Below are 19,833 nucleotides of genomic sequence, written 5' to 3'. Positions count from 1 at the left end.
GTAAGCAATTTCAAATTGAAGAAAATGCATAAGCACAGTTGACATTCTTTAACCTGTAAATAGAAATATCAATTATATAGTTGCAGTATATTTTTTTTCTTTTCCTATTTTAGACATTGGCAAAGTAACATAATTTGATACAAAAGTAGCAAAACCTATTCTATTTCTAAGATAAAATAATTCATTTGGTTAATTCATTAATTTGTAAATCATCAAATGGTTTAAATATATTACAAAATAAATATAAATTAGAATATACAGTGACCTTATTTCAACTAAATTATTTGTTTCAAATACATTTTATAGAAAAGAATATAGTCTCATTTCTTTTAATTTAATCTGGCCTCATGCTTTCCTTCTTTTACAAAATATAGATGACATTTCTTTAATACCTAAAGTTGAAAATCTGTTTTTTTCTATTTCCTGAAGTAGTAAATAAATTTTTTTATGAGACTATGTAACTACTTCATTGGCTTTGCTTTCTTTTCCTATTTTAAGGATTACAATCATCATTAGGATCCTGGGAACTCATCGATACTTTTGGAAAAAGGTAGTAAGTTACATAAAGAAACAATAATTCAAAGTCTGAAATATTATTCCAAAGGAACTATTTTCAAGTAACACATCAGCTGTATCCTGGAAGCAGTTAAACAAGGACTATGTATAAATAGTCCTTTGGTGTTGTAAGAACAAATACAGGGCTAAGAAAACAGAAATAGACTATAAATACAGAGAACTGGTAGTTGCTACAGAAGTGGGGTTTGGGGGACAGGCAAAATAGGTGAAGGGGATTAAAAGGTACAAACTCTCAATTATAAAATAAATAAGTCACAGGGATGAAAAGTATCACATAAGGAATATAGTCAATAATATTGTAGTAACTTTGTATGTAGATGGCAACTAGACAATGTGATGAGCATGTTATAATGTAATTGTTCATTCACTATGTTGAACACTTGATACTAATATATGTCAGCTATCCTTCAGTTTAAAAAAGGAAATAACACAGGGCTATCCCCTCATTTATACCTGATAGCATACAACTGCATAAACTCAAAATACAAAATCGCTAACTAGAATTAATATGAAAGATAAAAATTAACTCCCAAAATAATTTTATGTATAAAATAAAATATCTGTGTAAAATGAAATTATTTAAATAGCAACAAAAAAAAATAGTTTGTCAGGGAAGAGTGACAGCAATCTCCACATTTAAAACTCCCCATGTCCAGGTTATGTTCTTCTTTTGAACAAATATTAATTTTAATCCAGTAATGTGCTTAAAATGTTCCAAAAGGTTAAACTTCATTTTTAATTATAATGCATCATGCAACACATCTCAATAATTACATTAAATTTTATTTTTGTATGGATCCAGTAAAACAAAATTATGAAAAAAACTTATAAATATTGTTTTTTCATGGATAAGTGTGCATGTTCTAAGAGTATATTAATAGGTGGTGTCACTGTTGCTTATTCAAAATGCATTCCATCTGTTAAAAAGAAAGACAGGCCTTACATGGGGTCACTTCTAGACCAAGTCACCAAACCTGGGCTTTAATCCCTCATTTAACTGCAGTCAGTCAGTCAGGAATTCCTTGTCAAGATCAGTATGACAATCTGACACCTGTGTGTCTGTCCTCAAAGGAAGATGAGGTAATCCACCCAATGAGACCTGTTTGTCCCCAAATGAAGGTGATCTCACCGGAAATAATCCTTTTCTCTCTTTGGGACAATCAAGTGTTCATTCACTATGTTGAACACTTGATACTAATAAATGAATCCTGATCCTGGTCCCCCCACACACTCATAGATAGTATTGGATTGTGCATAACATGATCCTTTAGGACACTGACTACACGTACCCATGCCACACTGTTTGATGTATTGATAAAGGTGACTTCTTTTCTGCACGTATCCCCTGCTGTAGAAAAGGTATTTAAGTTGTCTCCAAATGCAGGAGCTCTGGAGCAGTTTTCCCAGATTCCTCCTGGGTGAAAGGGTAGTGATAATCTTCAGTAAGAATATGAACTAACCATCTCAAACACAACAACTGTGTTTTTCAGTCGACACATCATACAAAGGATATTGTTTCAAAGTTCATTCTAGAAATGAAATGCTAAAACTGAAAGTTCTGCCAATTGGGAAAAGGCACAAATAAGTTTTTAATGTTCTGTCTTTAAATGAATACATTTATAATCATACCATAATACTTAAATAAATTATCTTTCTTAGAAGGTCTCCACAGGATTCAGAGCAATGAAGTAAACAAAAAATAATTACTGTGTCAGATTACAGAAGAACTCATCTATCTCTTGTCTTTCTGTGAATAAAAACTATCAGGCTTTCTAGTTTAGACTATCAAAGGACAACTGGAACTGTACAAACTGACAGCTCCCCACATCTATTTAAATCCATTTCAATCAGTCTTAGATGAGGTTTCTTTCATTAAAAGAAGAGATTTTTGTTTATGTTGTTCAATGATCTTTGAGTCCACAGCAACATTTTACAGGCTTCAAGGGTTTCTGATATAAGAGGGAGTCAGAACAATTCCTTCTTTACCTTAAGGCTGAGTTGGGTGCCAGAGAAGAAGGGAAGCAAACACGGTGGCTTGTACTTTGCCACTGAACCCATCAAGCTAAGAAATGTGTGGCTGACATCAAGGCTTAATGCTTGGGGAAAAAAATGACTTTTAGTCATTCTTGCAACACATATAAATCCAACCATTTTTTTCTAATGTCTTCCTAGTCCCACAGTGCCATGACAGCATTTTAATATACACATATTGATACAAACTAATTAGTAAAAACCAAGTACTGAAGAATTTAAGAAACTCAAAGTAAATTAACTCTACAGAATTATAATTGCTAAAATAAAGGAATGAAGGTATAGGCATTAACAAATATATTGAGTTTTAGTTAAAACTATTATATCTTTCCAGGGACCTTAAGTGGCCTAAAAGGAGTTTTTTTAATTACAAATATTATATTCTGGATAACTGAGTTCAATACATTTAAAAATCTAAATGAGCACTTATTTGACAAAGTATAAATTAACATATTTTCAAGAAGAAACTATACACACACACAGCAAAATCCAGTAGCTATGAAAGTATGGGAAAGATTTAACAATGAAAATAACCAAAAATACCTCCTTGGCCACAGAATTCTATAGCTGAGCTCTTTCAAACTCTCAATGTACAGATAATTTCCAACATACATAAACACTATTGACTCTAAAAAATGAAAACTTCTCCAACTTTTTTGTAACCAACCTGATAAAAAAATGTAAGAAATAAAATAATGAGTGACATTTAATATATGAAAAACTTCCATACTTTATGAGAATTCAACAGTATTTTATAAGTATCATCAATTAAAATGAAATAGAAGTTCAAAGATGGTTTAATCTGAGGAAATACATTCATAAATCTCTATGATGTATATATTTTAGATTTTACAGATGAAATTGAGATTCAAAAATTTAAATGTATTGTTAAAGGCCACACAGCCAGTACAGAACAGGGATTCTAAAATCTGTACTCTATCTCAATAAATTATACTACCCCACAGAATAACAACACACAAAACAAAAAGAAATTCTGTAAAAGTTATACACACACACAATCAAAATTAGGAGCAAGCAAGTCTTAGATGGGGGCTAATAGGTTTATGTGACTGAGTATTTAGGTCTGACATTCAAGAGGATAAAGCATAAAGGGAAATAAGATGAGTTACATGATTTCAGCTTCTGATAGGAGGAGGCTTCTTGCATTGTACAAAAAAAATATCAGTGAGGCTATAGTGGAAATGATGGACCACAGACATAGAAAAAATGAGCTGGTAATTTTTGTTAGCATTCCATAAGTCACCCAGGCAAGCTAATTAATATGACACCTCAAATAGTTACCATCGTGTATATGTGCATATGTGTTGAGAACACCTGAAATCTCTTCTCTCAGCAAATTTCTAGTGTTCAATACTGTGGTATTGATGAGTGTTCATCAGGGCAGTATTGACTAGTGTTCAGTACTGTGGTGAACACTACTGTTCTGAAGGGTGTTCAGCAGGGTGGTACTGACTACTGTTTAATACTGTGGTGCTGCCCCGTGTTCAGCAGGGCAGTGTTGACTAGTGCTCAGTACAGTGGTATTGACTAGTATTTCAGAGGATGGTATTCTCTGGTGTTCCATAGGGAGGTATTGACTCGTATTTAGTAGTGTTGAATGGACTGTAGCCATCATGCTGCATATTAGATCCCTTGACTAGTTCATCCTATATAGCTTCAGCTTTGTACCCTTTGACCAACATCTCCCCATTTCCCCTACCTTATCACCCTTGGTAACCACTGTTTACCATTTGGTTCTTTGTGCTTGACCTTTTTAGATTCCACATATAAAATAGATCATGTGGTTTTTCTCTTTCTTTGGCTGAAGTATAGACAAGTATAGACTGGCTTAGCACAATGTCCTCAGATTCATCCATGTTCTTGCAAATGGCAGAGTCTTCTCCTGAATAATATTCCATATGTTTTATGTATACATATATATGTGTGTGTGTGTATACATGATATATATTCTACGTTATATGTAGTATTATATATATTCCATATTCTATGTATGCATATGTCCATTCATCTGTCAATGAGCACTTAGTTTATTTATATGTCTTGGTTATTGTGAATAATGCTGCAATGAACATGGGGGTGCAGATTATCTGGTTGAGATGCTGACTTCATTTCCTTCAGATATAAAACCAGAAGTAGAATTGCTGGACATATGGTTGTTCCAGTTTTAGTTTTTTGAGAAATCTCCATACTATTTTCCATAGTGGCTACACCAATTCCCACTAACAGTATACAAGGGGGTTCCCCTCTCTCCCCATCCTCACCAGCATCTGTTGTATTTTGTTTTTCTGATAATATTGAAATTTGTTACAGGTCCTCTTCCATCTCTGTTGCTATCTCCACTCAAACTCAACATTAAAATTATGAAGGTGTGAGAGTTTAGAGCATGCTGGAAGTGAGGATAAAAAAATGATATTATTTAAAATTAATAAAAAATTGAGATTAGCTATATAAAACCATAATAGCTACATAAAATCCATAATGATAAACAAAAGAGTTTGGACATTGGCATACTTGAGTTTGAAACTACAGGAGGGTACCGATTAAAAGAATTTTCTGAATTTAGCCAAATGACTAACCTAAAAGAGCACCAGTGACATCATATATCCAACGTTGTACAGCAGAGCCTGTGGCGCGGGTCATTCAAGACATTTCTAGGGCAGCCTTTTGGGTTTGGATTTTCCAGCTCAAAGTAGACACTTTCTCAAGTCCTTTCAGATGCTCTTATCTTTGGTGCTACAAGTCCCTTCTGAGATTTAGGGTTCCATTATATATATACATATACAGCATCAGTGGAAAATAGTCTATTCATAGTCCATGTCCACAATTATGAGTCTCATAACAATCTGGCTATATAAAACATACTAAAGACCTTTAGAAATCACCTGAAATGCCAAGAGTCTTTGAATGGAATTGATTAATCTTCCAAACAATCATTCTGTATTTGTGACCAAATAACAATTTCTTTTAAAGTGTGTATTTGTATGTGTGTGTGTTGGGGGTGGGGGGGCGTAATACATTAAAAGTCCAGAAACACTGGACTTTGTCATTCAATTTTGTGAGTTAGAAGAGCAAGACTATACAGTGAGGTCACTGATTGAAGAGGGGTGTGCTTACCTATCTACGTAAAATCAGAATCTGGAATTTTAAAAAGTGTAAACTACCTATTATTTTCTTAAATAAACTACTTGAACAAAATATATATACTTGGACCAATTTATGTAAATCTGTTACTGAATACATTTGGATCAGAGGAGATGTTTACTTTTTCTTACTATATGAAGAAATGCACTTTTATTATTTTGAACATATGTCAAGTAGATTTGAGAATTCACTGTGCTCTTCCCACAATGAAAACACACTATGGTGCCAATTTGACCTCAAATGCAGGAAGTCAGAAGAGTTAACTATTTCATTGATGGTAGTTTCTTCCTCACTTTTTCTAGAACAGAGATGCTATTAAATAGACTTTCCTGTACCGCCCAGTCTACAGAAGGCATTTTTCTCATGTAAATGACAGCTGGAAGATTAGAAGTGACACTGAACTTTTTACATTTCCCATGTCTCTTGGCCTTTGGTGCTGTGTAGAAATGACATTTACAACTCCGTATTGCTTTTCCACTGTAGCTAGCAAAACCCTGTGCTTGCTCGTCCCTGACATACCACCAGAGCAGGATCAGTTTAAATTGGCCATGCCCGCCTTTCTATGCACAGTTGAACACAAGTGATCTTTATCTCCTGATGATATGACTTTAAAAAAAAGTTTCCTTCCTGACATTAATATAAACATTGTACAGAAAATTTTAGCAACATGAAACATAATTATTGTTTATTGACAAGATGTGTTGTCCTCCCAAGTTAATGCATCTTCAGTTCCTTTTGTGGTTTGTTGGAAGTGATGATAAACTGAGGCCACATCACACGCGTCTTCTCATAGGAAAGCCAGTCCAAAAGCAAAGGGCCCTCTGCAGGGAACCTTGCTGAGGGCTGGGATCACTGCGAGTGTGCACTCCGACCCTGCTCCCTCCCACTGGCCTCTGTGGCCTCCCACAGAGAGAACACGGGTGGGCACAACCTGCCAGGTAGGAGTCATTTCACGCCTGAAGTGATTTTCACTTCAGAGGAAGCTGTTGCTCTGGGTAGCCAGGGTGTGGGGATGAAGACGGCAGAGCCACCCAGCACTTCAGCTAAAAGAAAACTGTAATGAGCTCTTAATTATACGGGGGCAGATCAATGTATCTAAGTTCTCGCTGACAATCCTATTTGGGCTCTTTGAGAGGGGGTGGATTGGGGACCAGGAGTCCAGAGGGAACCAAGTTCAGAAGTTGCCCTGGAAGGTGGGAGGCCTCTAGCATGAGGCTATAAACACAGGCTGGCAGAAGGCAGCTGAGACCCTAACTCACTGGCTGGCATCTTTCCCCACTTTGCCTATGTTTGGGCACTGACGTACCATTAAGTAGCAAATCACTTAACTGGCTTTTGAATAATATAATTGACTAGTCACTTTACCAAAGATGATGCTATAACAGGTTTTAATTTTTTAATTATCTTAAATATTACCTAATGAGAAAACTCCAATATAAGAGGCATAATTGAAGTTCAAAAGTTTTATCTGTAATAAAATATTCATCATGGGACTGTAACATGGAATATCAAGTACTCTCTGTTTAGGAAAATGCATTGTGTATATTAAGTACATTGCTCAATAAGTTTTTCTGTCTGCATATGAATTATTGATAATTATCAGGAAAATAGGCAAAAATCAGTTCTCTACATTAAAAACCCACAATAATTGTTTAATTACAAGATTCAGATGGTAATAAAATATGTGATAAATATTGATGATAATGTCCCATAAAATAGTCTTTGACTTAAACATCTTTTCACTACATCTCTTTCTTTATCCGTAGGTGGGAAGAATTGAAACAAGCAGCCATGGAGATTTTTTGAAGGCATAAACAACATCTCAAATATATAAAGAATGTAAACTACATTAAATAATCTATGAAAGGTCAAATTATATAGTATAATACATATCAAGTTCAATATATTTCATTAATTTATTAGACATCAAAGTAACGAAAATTAAGATTTAAGAATTCCAGACATAATCAAAAGAAAGTTTGAATTATGAAATTATTCAGGAGGAAATTTTATATACTCATACACACACACACACACACACACACACACACACAATAAATGGAGCAGACACTGTTACTTAAAAAGGTTAGTGCTAATTGCATGGCTTGCCTCACATCTGACCAAACTACTTTTATCATTTACTACTTTCACCACTGACTTGCCCCCAAAGAAAAACTGGATGTTAAAACACACACTGTGGGCACAATAATTCATAGAAGGCAATGCTTAAGATTTCTTATATATGATGAGCATGTAGAAGAGAAACCTTTGAATATTGCTATCAAGATAAATATGAATCTATAGAAAAATATTGCATGCTGCATATAGAAAAATTATGCAGCTCAAGGCAAAAAAAGGAAAAAAAAAAGAGCTCGGTTACAGTATTTCTGAACTTCCTTGTTGTATTTACTGATATTTGTTGCAAAACATTTTAATAGCAGGAATGAATGTACAACTATAGACATATTTTCTTCACTTACCTCTCTGAATGTTTCTGCTTGTACTTGTGGGCTTATCTGCAGGACATGGGCAACGCCCTTCACATTTGGCTGAGATCTGTTTTCCTAAGACACATGCTTGATATTCTAGCTTGCACTGTATGAAAAAAGAAAAATAATAGTTAATTGAGATACATTAAGTTCTATCAATAGAAAGTCAAGAGAGTGACGACAGTACTGCCGACTCTATCACAAGGGCTGCAGAAAACAATAAATGAATAGTGAAGAACAAAGAACATCACACCTGTCTTCAAATCTGAGTAGGACCTGCGAAATGTGGTGGTTCGGACTAGTTTCCTAAATGTTCTTGGCCTCAATTTTTCCCATACGAATACTGGGATAGTAACACAGAATTTACAGATTTTAAGAATCAAACTGTGAGATTTCCCAGTGCAGAGCTTCTAGTCTGCAGAGCTACTGAGAGCCAGGCTCTCAGTAAATGTGCACAAAAGCTGAATGAAATTACTGTCAAATAATCAAAACTTTTATGGCACATGGTTTTTCATTAGTTTATTTTTATTTTATCTTGATTTTCTTTGTAAACATTACTCTTTGTAGAATTTTAAGCTTGAGTATTCTTAACTCATGCTTGTTACTATTTTATAACTGCACATGTGACATGATTAAAATATCATAAGCCTCTCCATCTTTTAAGAGATACTAATCATCTTCCAGCTCTAAAAGAAATAGATACTGCTAATTCTGAAGTAATGTGATTTCTTTAATGGCTATGCCCATAATTTACTCAGTGAAAATTATTTTAAAAGTAAATAGGGCAGACTTTCTGGCTCCACTCAACAAATGCACCAGAGCCTAATTTAATCCAACCTCAGCCAATACCAAGAGGCACTGAATATGCCCAATAACTAATCAGATTACACAAATTTGTACATTTTTTTCCTTGTCAAAAAATTTTAATGGACAGGCAAAATTCTTACCTACACTTTTAACAAGTGATTAAAAATTATTACACTTGGAGTATATTTATAGAGGCTTAGTGGCCTTTTTGGAGGAACAAACTCAAAGATATTATTTTGCATTATGCATTGTTTCAATAGTTGAAAGAAATGTTTTTGTCATGTAAAATCACAATGAATTTTAAATATGATTAAAAATGCAAATCATTAAAATAGAAATCAATGTTAAGACATGAGTGCTTTAATGAAACCCAAAGAAGTTATATAAAACTTTGAGACTACACATTTAATATTCCTAACTGTAACTTAACATTTCAGAACTCTGGATCCAGTGAAAATAAAATTGTGACTCATGAGATAATTTAAGAAAACTAAAAGAGCAGTTGCAAATGGTATATAAAACGCCAATATAATACTAAATAAAGCCAAACGTATATATAGACAAGTACACAAAGCCAAAAGTCAATAATAATTATAGTGAATACTGCATTTAAAATTTGAAAATATGTTAGTTCCCTTCAAAGATGTGTTATGACATGCTCATTTACATTTGGAATGTGGTTTATCAATGAATTTTTTTATTCAAAGAAAATTAAAGTCTGAAAAATCTTGAACAAAAAAACATGAGCTGTTTGTTAAAAAGTTTTCTCCTCTTAACTTTCTCTGACATAATTACAATTTATAAATATCAAAGCTGTATTTAAAATTTGCATTATATGATCAAATTACGGCTTTGCAAAAGAATTACTGTACAAATGAAACAACTTCTCTTTTAGAATAATTCTACTGAACACCTTTTCTCTGTGTGAATTTCTGTGAAGAGCAACAGAATCAGAGGTAGGGCAAATATACCCTGTGTGTACAATTATAAAGCCCATCTTCCTGTAATTAGAAAACCAAACCATTTAGTTATATTTACTTCTGGATTGATTTTTCAAAAATAACATGGAGAATTTTATTCAGAGATTATCAGGACATTAAAAGTACTATTCAAAAATATTTTTTAACTACATTGCAGATTGCATTTCTAATTGATAATGTTCAATTTAGTTAATTATCACAAAGCTGAAATATTTATAAAGTATAAGTGAACTAAAATATCACATAAAGGGCATGCTCATTAGTCTATAATTACCAAAAAATGCAAATATGGTAGAGAAGGACATGATTAATGCATTTTTGATTACCTAAGTCCCTGAGTATTGAGAACATCACTTTATGAGTTACTGTGGAAACAAGCCTGCAGAATGATTTTTCAAGGGTCAAAGGTGATACTTGTCAGGTAAAGGAAGCTGAAGTGATTTGTTCAGTAGCAAGATGTCATGCCCAAGGGTTTCAGCCCCAGGCAAGTTCTCTATGGATTCAGTGAGAGCAAAAAATGTCGCCGAGACTTACTTGGGGTAAAAGGGGTTATACCTATCTGGTGGGAGGTCAAGCACTAGAATCATGTCTGCATCGGCCTCCGCCTCCGCCTCAGCCTCTGCCCAGAGCACTGGGTGGAGCTCTTTATATTGTGACTCAGTCAGTAATAGCTTATTGCCTACAGGTGTGGAAGCAGTAGGCTAGCAGTAGGCCAGTTACATCATCATGTAGTTTAGAGTCAGGTGAGGATCCTGGACATAGGAACTTCCATTTTCCCCACACAGGACCAAAGAAGAAAACAGTCTTACTGTAAGAAAGACCTGGGTTCTCAGAGAGAAGACCCTAACCATCATTACAGGCAGTGCACGCTGGGGCACAGTATTATTACAGGTTTTCAAGATGTAATCACTATGGCCACGAGGATAGCTTACATCACAAGTCCTCAGCTGGGGTAGTTTTAACCCCAGGGGCTATGGGGAAACATTTTTGATTGTTACAGTTGTGGTGGATAGGGACTGATGCTGGCATTTACTAGCTACAGACCAGAAATGCTGCTAGATGTCTCACAGTGAACTGGTCAGTGTAGGGAAAATGGGAGTTCCCTGGCCAGGATCCTCACCTGCCCCTGGTCTGTCTGCCCACTAAGCACACACAATGCTTGCAGCCACATGCTTGCCCAAGTCAGGCAGTGAGCTATTGTTGACTCTGTATAAAGAGCTCCACCCAGTGATCTGGGGCTGTGAGGCAGCAGAGAGGCCCAGAGGTAGAGATGGGCTTGCTGCATGCAGATTGCCCTGAGGTAGACAGGATTCTAGTGCTTGACCTGCTATCACAAGAATAAAGCTGGGTATAAACGCTTTTACTCCCAACATTCTGTTGTCATTTTCTGCTCTCACCTAATCCAGAGTGAACTTGCCCAGGGCTGAAACCCTCAGGCGAGACAGTCAGCTCCCCAGTAAAGCACCATCTGACCTCAGATATCAATAGCACCCTGGTGTGGGCACTGGGCAACTCAAAGACAATGTTTGGATTACCTAAATGCTCAGATCTTGTCCACATTTCCTTAGGAGATTTTTCCTGGGCATTTGTTAAGGTAATGCAATAAAATAAAAATAATAGTGTAAATAGACTACCAGCTGCAAGTAATTAATTATCCAGGAAAAACAGAAAATATAAACCAGGAAAACAACAAAATACAGTTTAATGACTTTTATTGACATGTCACTATGTGTCAGGCACTGGGTTAAGCAGTTTTGATGCATTATTCTTTTGATCTTCGATGCAAAACAGGAATATTTTTTAAATTAGAACTTCAAGCTTAGAGAGCTTGTGCAACTGATAAAAAATATATGGCTAAAAAGGGATCTGAGCACTATTTTATAGCTCTTCTGAAGTAGAACAAGTATGTAATTAGAAGTGGGTAAAAATAGCAACAATGTTTTATTTCTTATTGTAGAGAGAAAATTTGTTATTCAAGTGAAAAACAAAGTGGAAAGTATGGAATATTATGAATCACTTTTTTAACACCTCTGTTTTATTCTACCTTGGACTGACTACAATGTTACATTACGTGTCTTTAGTGCCTTAGATACGCAATAGCTTGGGCCTGGTCTGAGTTCTCACGAGTAGAATTTCACCTACTGAGAGACAGCTCACCCTTTAGCATGTAAACACCCTCCACATGTGTTTTCCTGTGCCCACTCAGGTGTTTTCCACGCAAAGACATCTAGGAGAGGGGAAAAAGACTAGCCTCAGCCTTGAGTCTGTCCATTCACTGGTATGTACCAATTATACACACAGCATTATTGGAACGGACACACACAAGCAGGGGGATAAACAGAGTAGACTCAACAACCCTTTGCCCTAAAGAGGGTGCAGCAATGTTGTTTTCTCTGTTCAACACTGTACTTTTCATGAAGCAATAACATGCTATTATTTTGGGGAACTGCTCCTTTTCTCACCAGAAATTTTATTTTGGGAAACTTCTTTTTACATATGAAATGTTATCACATAACACTGGCACAAAGGGGAGAACTTCCAGGAAAAATAATGGGGCAATAAAAGAAAACTTAACCCTTATCTTAGGAGCTCATTCTCTTGGACACAGTATATTCTCTGGACCAGTTTATGCCCATTTTATCAAACAGGAATTGCTGTTGCAGATATGTTACTTTTCTTCCAAAATTAAACACATCTCAAAATAGCAAATAGAAATTTCCCATTGGACGCAGAATTTACAATTATCTTGTAGTGCAGCAGGAGAACAGGTCAAGGAGAAAACAACTTGCCACGTGGATTATGGACTCTGACAGAACAGGATGTAGTTCTGGTTTGGGGTGGTTTCCCCTGAAGAGCAGCTGAGAAGCCTTACAGCAGACACGGAATTCTGCCTTAAACTCAGGTCAGTCCTCGCATGTAAGTTTGTGCATCTGATCTGTTCAGTTGAGATGGTGAGTGTATGCATCTTACAAAAACCTTACTTTTTTCTCATTACAGAATTATTTAGTTATCAGATCATCTGTCATCCAGTGCCTCTTATTTTGTGACTTGTCTGCACAATGTTGCACTCAAATACACTCCCCTCTTTGATAGGCCACTGATGTAAACAGATTATCCTACACTTCAAAATCTAGTAATGAATTAAAAAAATTTAAAGATCAAAATGATAGTATGTTAATTTTACAATCATTTCATTCTTACATGTTTTAATGAATTTTGCTATTAAGTCACAATTCTTGTTTAAATTATTTCAGACCAATGTTGCTTTCAGTTATCAGTAATAGTTTCAATTAAAATAAAACCCATAAAACATGTTGTTTGATGATTGATTTAATACATGCATAAAATTAATGAAATCATTTTAACTTACTATTGATTTATATTTTTGTTATTTATCTTAGTATGTGATATGGGCTTTGACAGTTAACGACTCAATGAATTTTTCCAAAAGGTACAGGAGTGGTTAAAAATAACTAAGGAATGGATGAATAGAAGGTCCTAATATTAAGTTACTTAAAAAATAAGGACAGCAGTTGAGAAGAAATTATTTTTACATATATAAATGGGAGTGAATAGTTGAAAAAAAAGGGGAGTGAGTAATAAGGGATGCATTTTAAAAGAACATAGAGGATAACTGTTTATGTAGAAAACCCCAAGACATCTACAAAACACTACTAGAAATAAGTGAATTTATCAAAGTGTGAATATACAAGTGCAGTATAGAAAAATTAATTCTATGACAATTACACCAAACAATCAAAAATAAAAGTAACAACTAAATTTATAGCAGCATAAAAACAAATTACTTAGCAATACATTTAACAGAGACATTATAGACCGCTATACCAAAATCTGTAAAACATTAATGAATTATATCTAAACAGTAAGATATTCCAAGTGCATGGTGAAGATTCAACATTGTTATCAATTCTCCTCAAATTTGCCTATATATTCAACAAAATTATGAGTCATTGTTCTAGCTGGTTTTCTGAAGAAACTGGCAGACTGATTCTAAAATTCTTCTGAAAATACAAAGGGCAAATGCCACAGTAATATTGAAAAGGAGGTGAAACAAAGACAGATTGACAACACCTGAATCCAAAACTTAACACAAAGACACAGCAGATAAGGCAGTATGGACAGACAACAGAAAATTCATTGGAACAAAACAGAGACAGAAACAGACCCACAATTTTAGTATCATTTCATTTTTGATAAAGACATCAAATCAACCCAATGGGGCAAGGGACTGCAACAAGTGGCTGGCTGTAATAAAAAAAAATACTCAAACCCTAACTTTTACCATACAAAAAAATTAATCAACATGTACCACACCTAAAAGCTAAAGCTTTAATGAAAACATAGATGATTATCTTCTGCAAGAAGTTTTAACTATAGTAAGTTGATGAATTAGACTTCTTTATCATTCAAAATCTCTTAAAACATAATTTTAAAATAGGCCCTTTGATCACAGACTTCAAACCAGTGAGAAATAAGCAACTCTATAATTGTGAAGAGCATCTATTGCAATCTTTACTGATTCAAATAAATGTAGTAATCCTATTAATTAGGGGTAGTAATACAGCAAAAAGTGAAGGGCAATTCATTTTTTAAAAAGTGTTTCTGTTCCAAATTCACATTTAAAATGAGTAAAAATGATTTAGAAACTGGACTCTGCACTCTACTGAATGACACTGGGCAAATTATTTAACTTCTCTGTGCATCAGTGTTGTCATTAATACAAGGAAGATTATAGTGAGCTGATATACCTCAATCATTTAGTATCTGCTACAAAAAGAGCTAAATAAATCCTTGATCAATATATACACCCATGTATATATGAGACTTTGAAAGGTAATGCACTGAAAAGGTCATGAGTTACCAAATTGCACAATCAATATATAAGTTACTGTAGATCGTAGATAAGAGACTCGCTGGTGCCACATGCCTCACCCGGCAGCCACGGGCTGGCATCAAACTGGGGCAAACAGGGGCAGGACACTAGGATAACCCCTAAGCCCTCAGTCTCTACTGTCACTAAATAGTAGGGTGAGCTGGGTCACAGTATTTGGGGCTATATATCTATGTTCCCTTGGAAGCCTCCTTCCAAAAGTGCTGTGGTCATGGTTCAAGTCAATGACCATCTAGGGATGTGAGAGGAAAAAGATAAGAAATTCATAAAACTGTCAAATGTCATTTCAATGCAATGAGGAAAGACTTCTGAGATAATCACTGAATTTGGCATTTTCTTCATGGCTGATGAATGCTGTCAAACAGCTTTGATTTAGGAATGGGAGAAGAAGCCATTTTTGAGTGTGTCATGGAGTAATTGGCAACGAAGTAATTGGCACTGAAATGCAGGGACCAGCAGATAAAACCTGAGATTTAGATTTTATTGATTACCAATATTCCAAAGCACATTAAACAGACATAGATCTGCTAACTTCTCATATTCGTAAGAAGTTACACTGAAAATAATGAAAGAAATTAATAAAATTATAAAAATATCTCTGGAGCTTTGTGAAAGACCATATTAATAGTCACTCTCAAAAAAGTAAGAAGGATATAATCTCAAAAGTACATCAATATATAAATTTAGAAATTAGTGAAAACTTTGTCCTAAACTTATTAAGTGGTAGCCACCGATATACATAGCTTAACAGTCTTGAATAGGCCAAGAAAGTAAGCATATGGCTGTGTGAAAGTTAAAGAAAGACAGGCATAAAATAACCTGCAAATCATCCTGGAGAAGGTCTTCAGGGTATGGGCAGAGATTAGAGCATAACCCTCAAAAATACACGGTTCTCACCAAGTAACTCCAATAAGCCCTCTGCCAAAGTAATTATGCTTCCAAAGGATACTACACTAGAAAATGAAAATGAAGTTAAATTTCTCCACTATAATACGAATTGGAGAAAAGTGATTTGGTCAGTGAAATCATTTAGAGTCAAGGCCAGAAGTTTCTTTGCTACAACAGTGAGATACTGCCCTATCGATAATTGAGAAAGTGGAAGAAATCTTTGAGTATTCAATAATAGAAGCAGTCAGTTTGCTAAAACAATCCTTTCATAAAAATGGCAAATAGTTTTCATGTGAAAACCTTTTTTTTCCTCCTTTACCTTTTTGAAAATCAAAAATCATTCCTTGCTAGGAATTATTTTTCTTAACTTCATGTGTGCACTTAAATACACTAATAATGAAGTAGGATATGACTAAAAACTAAATTGCTAAACATAATAGATTCCATATATATAAAATATTCTGAGGATAAAATAAATCCAGGGTTGACAAGCAAATAATTATTTTTTCTAGAAAATACTTAAGCATTATGAAAATTCAATGATTATTCCTGGCTTTTCAAAGTCAGCTGATAAAATCATATTTCACCTTTACTTGATAATGAATTTAACCCAAATATGTTCATATTTACAGAAAGAGGAGCATATTAATTAGTTTTTCCTGCATAAATATTTTCTAGTTGACAAAAACACAAAATTGCACTGAGAAGTCCTTTCTCAATTGACCTCCAGGGAAATAACTGATGTCCACAGTGAGCTGAAGACTTAACACTAATGAAAGATTCCAGAGTTTCTCATTTCTGTTAGGTGAGCTTTATGCTTACCACCACTCCACTTTTTTGGGTCCTAAAACAGGTTTAAGTAAATTAATATCACAATTCTGCAATTTAATTAAAGATGACTTAATATGCTTAAATATCAGTGCAAAGTAGATGGTTGGATTTCCATGAAAACAATGTTTAGTATTTCAGACTCCATGAAGGTGAGCTGCGTAAACACTGTTCATATCTAAATAAATGCATGTGAGAGAATCAAAAAAGGCTGTGGTGGGGGGAATGGAGTTTCATAAGAATTAAATAATAGTCTGAACTTTAGGCTGTCTTTTAGCTTCTTGCTCCATTTTAAATGAAAATTTAGGAATTCACATTTTCACAGTTACTGAAGGCAGCGGAATATAAATTTTGTGCACCAATAAATGCCCAGTGGGCAGGAATAGGGAGTGTTGGGAGTGAAATCAGTGTCAGGACAGGAACTTCCCCGACAATTGGAATGCCCCTTAAGACAGACATTTATGTCAGGGAACACAGTGCTTTATCAGGGACTACTGTGCTCATGTAGAATTTTGGCTTAGCTGTCCTACTGAGCTCCTTTTATATCTGAGATTTTATGATAAAGTTCACTCATATTATTTCCTACTATGCTCAGTGCTTTAATAAGAGCTTATATTGGTCAATGATTCTGGTAATACACTGGAGTTGTGATCTTGATCAATTTGGCATCACTAAGCTAAGAGTAAGACCTAATTTAGCTTGAAAGCAGTTCAAATGAAACCAGTGCACATCTGTTTCTGACTTGATCTTTCAACACAATGTCATCTCCGCTAAGGCAAAGTATGCAGAAGAAGGGAGATAGGACAATTACATACAATATACTAATATATAAAATGAATCAAAACAATGAGGTCTCAGAAATTTTCTTTCAAAATGTGTAAAGCTACTAGAATTAGTAACTATTATTAAGAGAAAGTAAAAAAAATGCCTCAAATATGGAAAAAAATTAAAGAAAGATTAAGACATACTAGCAGAATGTTGAAACCTAAAATGGAATTTTCTCAAATTGCAATGCAAAGTACATGCTTTCCCTTTAATGCTTATCTCATTGTTCTATTTTATAAAACAAAACAAATGAAACTCTTATAATTAAGATTTCAAAAGTACTCATTTGAAGGGAAGCAACAGTGTTTCTCAACCATGCCTACACATAAAAATCACAGGGGTGGGAAAACTTAAAATTCATATTTATAGGACCCCAACCGAAACCAATTTAAGAAGCACCTCTGCAGACAGAGTTGGGAACTCTAGTGCAAAATGGATAAGCCTCCTCTTTGCCATTTCTTCACACACACACACACACACAAACACACACACACACAAACACACACACAATTTCTTAGAGTGTTCATTACTAAAGAATTCACCATTATTTAGCTCAATTGCCAAGCACTGCATGCCTAAACATGACAGAAGAGAGTTCAGAATCATGCAATGTGTTATTCCGAGGGAATTTATATTACAGATGCCCTGCTGAATTCTAAAACATTAAAATTATTTATTGACTTCTGCTCAGTCACTGTAGTATACAATTTACATGAGTCAGTGACAAATAAATCCATGGCCTAATATAGATGCTATATTGGAGAACAATTCCTAGTTCTTACTGAAGCTTGAAAAGACAATCAAAATAGACTGCCTGAAGTAGAGAAATAAAGACCTTCATCTTTTGTGTCAATTTCAAGAATGATTACTTCTCAAATAAACCTGAAAGATATACATTCTTATATTTCTAGCATTTCTGAATTTGAAAGAATTCAGAAAACATTGGTTGTTTTTAAAAGAAAGATTAAGTAGGCTTCTAAGAAAAGTCAATAGTTTCCTTTAACAAGAAAAAAAACAGACATTACAGAAATACTTCTTGTGAAAAGCACAAAAGTCCCAATATTTTTCAACGAAATCCATTTTTACAGAGTTATTCATCTGTTCTTTTGTCTTTTTGTGTGTATGTTTTAAAAATACTCAGCCGAGATTTCTAGAGAAGCTGACAAGTTCAGAACTTGAGCTTTAATAAAGCAATTATTCCAAATTGGCCACATCGTGTAATGAGGTCAGCTTTCCAAAATTACACCCCCGGGGGTCATTTGATTAGCATCTGCTTTTGGATACTTTCTGATGACCCTTTCTCTGCCTACACCCCCTGCTTCTGCACCTACTATACTTCAGATGACCTCATCTCCAATTGAGTTTTACAGTAGAAATATAATTTATAATTTCATCTCCATAAATTCAGCTGAAGGTAATGAGGAAACATTGTGGGTCTAAACAAGAACCTGTAGAAATATTGTTTGTAGCAGTAAAACCAAACAAAACTAACCAAGCAAACTGTATATTAATCAATTCAGAGAGTCCAACATACAGCAAGAAGAACACCAGAGAATAGGATGGGCATCCAACCTGGATGTAGGGTCCTACTCTTCAGACTAAGGTACCTGGTTTCTGGACAATATTTAACACACCAGCATTACTCAGTTAAGCGACCAGAAACTTTAAGCAAGGAGCTTCATGGACCATAGCAAACTTGGAATTTGGCGCTCACCATTACTGTGAGCTCAAATGCCTCTGAGACCCCAGAGGCTGCTTAAATCTGCCCTGTTGGAGTTTGCTTAGACTATTGACCAAGCTGCTTAGACTATTGATTCAAGAGCCAGAAGAAAGATCCTGTGACCCCTGAACCTTTTTCTATTTTCATAGCCTGAGAAATAGATACTGGAGAAATAACACAATGACCTCCAGCAGGCATTTACCCCTGTGGTCACTGTTCATGACCCTGCACCTAGAGTCCAGGGCAGTACTTTGTCTTACACACAAAAACGTTGAGGGCCTTAATTTGAATTTATAATCCAATAAACTTCTAGAAAGTGTCAGTAAGCAGAGTTGATTATAAGTTCTTACTGGGCTAAGATCTCTGTTTAGCTTCATTATTTTAAACAGCTAGCCTCACTTCTGTAAAATTAGTACTGGGTGGTACAAAGTGGAAACATCACCAAGTTAAACTAGAATCCACAGAAATATGGATAGTGATTTGGAGTTATTAAAAACTCATTTCCATTTGAACCATGTTCTTTTTTTGGCTTTCTGTGTAAATAAGGAACGGATCGAAAGCAATATATATGCAAATAAACATTAAAATAATTTGATGGTTTATTATTCAATTCAA

At 34.8% G+C, this 19,833-nt stretch overlaps 1 protein-coding gene across 4 annotated transcripts in view; it reads right to left on the bottom strand.

The window, feature by feature from the left end:
- Positions 1 to 19,833, bottom strand: part of SPOCK3 (SPARC (osteonectin), cwcv and kazal like domains proteoglycan 3) — a 375,273-nt gene that overhangs the window by 119,913 nt on the left and 235,527 nt on the right. For all 4 annotated transcript variants that reach the window (XM_057490895.1, XM_057490969.1, XM_057490951.1 and 1 more), the window contains exon 6: positions 8,250 to 8,364. In XM_057490895.1, coding sequence (XP_057346878.1) covers positions 8,250 to 8,364 — 115 coding nt within the window. The remainder of the gene's footprint in view (positions 1 to 8,249; positions 8,365 to 19,833) is intronic.

This window comes from Manis pentadactyla, chromosome 1, assembly GCF_030020395.1.
Source record: "Manis pentadactyla isolate mManPen7 chromosome 1, mManPen7.hap1, whole genome shotgun sequence".
Lineage (NCBI taxonomy): Eukaryota > Metazoa > Chordata > Mammalia > Pholidota > Manidae > Manis > Manis pentadactyla.
This window is presented reverse-complemented; position numbering and strand designations above follow the sequence as displayed.